This window comes from Lolium rigidum, chromosome 5, assembly GCF_022539505.1.
Source record: "Lolium rigidum isolate FL_2022 chromosome 5, APGP_CSIRO_Lrig_0.1, whole genome shotgun sequence".
Classification (NCBI taxonomy): Eukaryota; Viridiplantae; Streptophyta; class Magnoliopsida; order Poales; family Poaceae; genus Lolium; species Lolium rigidum.
In genome coordinates this window covers 23,151,924-23,157,546 of record NC_061512.1, presented here as the reverse complement: position 1 = coordinate 23,157,546, position 5,623 = coordinate 23,151,924, and the positions used below count along the sequence as shown (strand labels likewise).

The 5,623-nt window shown below is 42.8% G+C and overlaps 1 protein-coding gene across 1 annotated transcript; it reads right to left on the bottom strand.

The window, feature by feature from the left end:
• Nucleotides 1-410: 410 nt before the first annotated feature.
• On the bottom strand, nt 411-3,998 carry LOC124652971 (auxin-responsive protein IAA30-like). Its single transcript, XM_047192023.1, has 5 exons — nt 3,502-3,998; nt 2,052-2,248; nt 1,225-1,357; nt 1,009-1,070; nt 411-881 (listed from the first exon to the last, which is right to left on the bottom strand). Exons 1-5 carry the CDS (start codon nt 3,825-3,827, stop codon nt 844-846), a joined length of 756 nt encoding a protein of 251 aa, XP_047047979.1. The 5' UTR covers nt 3,828-3,998; the 3' UTR covers nt 411-843.
• Between the last annotated feature and the right edge of the window lie 1,625 nt (nt 3,999-5,623).

Below are 5,623 nucleotides of genomic sequence, written 5' to 3'. Positions count from 1 at the left end.
CTCTCTCCCCTCACTAGAAAACAGGGAAAGGACAACTCAACTTTGTCCAACCTTGCACCCTTTATCATGACATAGGGCACAATATACCAAACAATGGCATGTATAATATAGTGCATGCCAGCAAAAGATGCATCAAAGTGTGATGCCTCATAATAGTAGTGAGAGCTGGTGATTGGCATATAAAATCAGTGTGTGCACATGGCATGCTTCTGTCTATCTCTCCCAGTTGGCTCATCCTCCACATATAAAATATAGACATCCCGGTTGACACATTGTTTATATGTCCACAATGCATCACATAACAAAGCATCTCTATTACTGAATGCTCTTATGAAACAATGCAACACCATTGTAAGTTTACAACACCAAAATAAAATATTTCAAAACAAGGGAAGCACCATGCAAACTCGTAATACAATACAATTAACATTTAACACCTTAGAGTAAATATTTGTTCTGTTGATACACCATGATGATAATTAAACAACTTTTGCTGGACAAACTGCAACGGGGGAAATTAATAAGGTGCCTTTGCATTTTGCGCCAAGAAGAGACATAAGAAGAAGAAGAAAAAAAAGGATGAACAGATAGAGCAAAACAAAAAGAGAGACAGTTATGTCACAGACAGGTAGAGATACAACACACTTGTTCTTGGCTTCTTCTTTCTTATGTATATGACAAGTATGAGACTTGAGACTGACTGACCGGACCAGAAAATATCACAAACCAAAATGACTTCACTGATCAGAAGATACAGACTTAGGATAGGGGATATGATACAGGGATGAGCAAGCAAAGTCATATATATTTTGATTCTTGCATCTCATTCAGTTCACGCTCTCCTCAGCTTCTGTTCTTGCACTTCTCCATCGCCCTTGGTGCTGAAAAAACAAAATGGGTCGTGCAATTTGTTAGCAACAATCAGAACAAAGGCCTGAAACTTGACCAAACCTCCAGATAAAAAACATTTTATCTGCTGATCTGAAACTTATGAGAAATCTAACTAACCAAGGCCAATAGCTTCTGATCCTTTCATTATCCGGAGGCGCTTGCATGACTCGACGAACATTCTGAAATAAGTCATTTCCACGTAAAATGATGAGGAGTTATACAAAACATTCGATGAACGCTTGTCAAAGGTTCAGGGTAGTACTTCAGGTGACTGAAAATAAATTGCAGAAATAGAGAATTATGCATAAGGAGAATTAAGCTTGCTTCACTCACTCCCACGGGACATCACCGACAAGCATCCAGTCACCATCCTTGTCCTCGTACGTCGGGACGTACTCGGATCCGTTGAGCAGATCCATCAGCTTGCTCTCGTTCATGCCGTTCATCCCTTGAGATCCACAGTTTCCTGTTTGACAAACAATTGGGATTAAAATCTCATTCTAGAATATAAGTAACAATTGCCAATGGAAAGTATAGTGTTAGTTCAGAGCTGTTGTTATCTAGCTAACGATGGAAAGTGTCTGAACAAAGTTCAGTATCAATTCAACAAGCGAAAAATCTACAATCACCACAATAGGAAAAAATATTGCTTTTTAGAAAATAATTGTTGGTTGTTGCTGAGTATATGCATGTTTTTTAAGATGCACGCTCCAACATGTTGGGTTGATTATTGTGTATTGAGTTAGAACAGCACATACTAATTATGAATCAACCTAAGGTAGCTAGCTAATCAGATGCCATGATCATGAGATAGCTGTGAGTGCATACGGTAGGGAGACAAAGGCATTATGCCAGAGACAGGACAGGCAAGACACCTACCAAGGATCGTTGCAAATCATGCACCCCTGGCAAAACCACATGGTGACCACCACCACACATGCAAATGGAAATGCAATCATATATGCAAGTCATGCACGCATGTACCAAATAGCCAGTAACTTTATAGGTTATAATTAGTTTTGTAGCAAAGTTCACAAAAATTAAAGCTAGCTGGACAACAATCTTCAAAAAAGAAAAAGAAGAAGGATGGCATTAGCTCTGCGCCTCTGCCCATTAATTAATTTTCAGGGTAGATTCAATACAGTTTGATTTATGCTTACCGATGGTGAAGGAGCTGAACATCTTCTCGAGCGCCTTGGAGAGGTCCTGGTAGGTCTTGTACATGTTGAGGTCCACCTTGCGCAGGTATGGGGCGCCGTCCATGCTCACCTTCACGAATGCCGCGGCCGGCGACGACTTCTCCGCCAGGATGTTCTTCCGGAACGACCTAACCGGTGGCCAGCCAACCACTTGCGCCCTGATAAACCACCAAGTTAATCAGTGATCTGATTAAACCTTTGCTTAAGTATACTTCCATCACAAATTCAGGCGTGCAGACTCTTCTTGACGACTTGACCCCATCAAGATAAGAAACACTTGAAACTAGTTTAATTCCTCCATTTTTATAATTTAGTTTGTAAAAAATGTAGGAGAAATATTTGTAATGTATAGAATACATGTGGATGGAAGTGGTCCATGAGACACGCCGGGGAGTGGCATCAAATCATGGAAAAGGCAAACAAATTTGCGTGGTGCCACACATGCATGTATCTTCTCTTCCAACTTAGCAACCCACCTTTCTCCTTTTAGTTTTCCGTCCATTCAAAGTTGTAAGCAGAGTTAGCTATCTTCATCATGGTATAGTATGTGTATATGCATTGAAGAAGTCATTTTTCACTCCATAACACACTATAACTAAAAATACACCCATATTTTTCACCCATCTTTTTCTTCATGCTTAAAGACAGTGGCACAGAATGCAAGTTTGAGCGTGATTCACAAAAAAGGAGATAAGAGCCGGAGATCAAGACAAGGGGGGCAGATAGATCTAGACGAACCCAAGATAGCAGTAGGGCCATGCCCATATTCCCCCTGCATGGCCGAGAAGGGGCAGTATGGGCAGTATTATTAAGTATCTTTTCCACTATTTGCATTGTAGCGTCAGGATACTAGTCAGTGATAGTAGTATGGAAATGATGGCGACGTGGACAAAGAAAGTAAACTGTGCAAGAGATGGAGAGGGGCAGCAGTCCAGTAGTCTCCAGTGCAGTGCTGTGTGTGTGGGTTTCTTTTATGGTGTCGGCACTAGGCGATGTCTCCCACTGCCCCCACACGTAACGTGCCCCTGTCTCTCTGCCGATGATGATGGATGTGAATCTCTCCATAGATCTCACCCGTCGTGCATCTCCCTCTCTCCAGGAAAATATGTCCATGATCAGTGACCACCGATCTGATGATCTTGTTCGTGTAAACAGTAGTACGAACTAGGCCGATCATGGCAAGAAAAGCAGAGTACTGCTACCAAGTGCATGTCCGTTCTTCGTCGAGCTAGCCGATTAAATCATGATGGTTTTGCTCGCAAACAAGTGAAGCTAGTAATCACGAAGCTAGGCTGAAATTTTGTGAAAGCTCGCGCGTGATCAGTTAACAAGAAGGCAAGAGGTTTACACGAAGAAGATGAGCTGCACATGCACGCAGAACAGAACAGAAAGCAGAGAGATGGACACGTACTTGGGCGCGCGCGGCTTCTCGGCGGGGTCGGGCATGGCGGCGGCGGTGATGACGCTGCTCTGGCTCGGGGACCTCTTCATCTTCCCGCCGGCGTCGGAAACCACCACCTCCTCCTGCTCCTCCTTCACGGCCGCGGCCGCGACCACGTCGGCCCGACGATCCTCTGCCGCCGCCTGCTCGCCAGCCGGCTCCAACTTCAGCTTCAGGTCGATGGTCTCGGCGAAAACCCTCTTGCCGCCCCTCGCCTGGTCTCCTCCCTCGCCGCCACCGCCGCCGGGCAGGCCGAGCCGGAGCTCGGTCGCCTCGAAGCCCAGGTCCGACGCCATTGCCAGCCGAGCTTCTTCTGATACTGCTGCTTGGTAATTTGTTGCCTTGGTTTGGTTTCTTGGCTACCTTTTTGGTTTGGTTGTGTTTGAGAGGTTGGGACGTTGGGTTGCGATGTGGAAGGCGAGCGATGGGAAGAAGGAATAGATAGCGAGGACGAGGAGGAGGAGGGAGTGTGGCAGAAATAATAATGGCAGCGAGGGTGTTGGTGTGGGTGTGTGGAATAATTGGGCCGTCATAATGCATTGCCAGACTCTTTTGTGCCTACGCGAACCCTGCAAGTATTTTCGATTATTGTAGTGCCCCTTGTTTAGGCTTAGGCTCATGTTGTTTAGAGATATTTGGCTTAGGCTCAGTTTCTGTATTTGATAAAGTATGTTAGGATGAACTCGTTTTTTAATTTATTGCGGAAAATAGGTACGAATGCCAAGCAATAAAATAAATGAAACAAGCTAGATTAGCATAAACCACACTGTGATGTCAAATGCAGACTTTGTCCAATTTTCAAAACGGCTATCAAGAGCATACTGAAAAAAGATGATATTCCTTATGTCATCAAAGTTCCACAAACAAACCATATGTTATTTTTGGCATGAGTGAAATAAATAAATTTGATGGTTCAAAACTGCTTTTTTGATCACATTTTTTTGGGGGACTAGTACAAGATATGCTTTCTTTTCGCAAAACTTTGCAGACATATGCGAGAAACAAATATATGTGTTCTAAAAAAACTTCCAATTTTTATTTTGACTTAAGTAGCACATGTTCTCGGGGCACATGTGCTCTCTTCTTTTTCCGAAAAATAAAAATCAACGATTACAAACATTTAAAAATTATACAAAAACTAGTACATAGATATTAAAGTGAGTCATGTACCATCATTTCTTTTTTCTAAATTTTGTTAATGATTTGTAATCTGGGTTAATGAACCCATGATCTAGAATCGATTTTTTATATTGTGATTTTTGGGGTCTCTTTTCTGCATCTTACGAATCAGTTGTTTTATTCGATAAAGACAACTCAGTTGCTATGTCACAAAACTTAGGATCCAGAAACAAAAAGAGTATTATGTATGTTTGAAATAGTTTGTGCAAACCTTTTTTCGAAGGGTGCAATATTTGAAAGTTTCGCTTCATTCCAAAAGGAGGATATGCCCTCTGCATCGAGCGATGCATATGACCTTTATTACTACGTATCAATTCTGAGGGTGACATGATAAATTTTCATCATACCTTTTAGGTCAACTTGAAAGCAAACATCTCGGATGCCGATCGAGCATAGAATGGTAGCAAAGTACAAGTGTAATAATGCCACGAGAATATCACGTAGTACTAGCAAAAATTGTGTTGAAAACTATTGCCATCGATAAAATCTCAAACAACCAAAGCAAAAATAAGTAAGGAATGTAATTAACGCGACACCTGCATTTTCTTTAGAATGACGGGACACCTGAAATGAAAAGATAGAAAGGGAAATAAAAGGCGGAGTCACGTCGGGGTGCAGAAGCAGTCGAGTCGAGCTAGCTGGGGGCCAAGAAAACCACATGCGCTGTGTGAGTGTGAGTGTGACTCCCACGCGCGAAAATGACCACGCACGATCACCAGGGTTGGTGGGCCCAGTTGAGTCGCAAAAAAAAAAAAGGGTTGGTGGGCCCAGCTGTCGGCTGGGTTTATCTGCCTGCTCCGTACATGTTACTTGTGCACGAATTTCGCTTCGCTGTTCAAAGTTTTGTCTTCATCATGCTGGAATTTGGGGCATTTGGCCTTTGGCCCATGGCCCATTATCAAATTCTGAAACT

Excerpts from the sequence above, each read along its gene's own strand:
- LOC124652971 (XM_047192023.1), bottom strand. The coding sequence starts at position 3,827 with ATGGCGTCGGACCTGGGCTTCGAGGCGACCGAGCTCCGGCTCGGCCTG. Across the intron at positions 2,249-3,501 it reads GAGAAGCCGCGCGCGCCCAA|GGCGCAAGTGGTTGGCTGGC; the intron begins GTACGTGTCCAT and ends GTGGTTTATCAG. Across the intron at positions 882-1,008 it reads ATCAGAAGCTATTGGCCTTG|CACCAAGGGCGATGGAGAAG; the intron begins GTTAGTTAGATT and ends TTGTTTTTTCAG.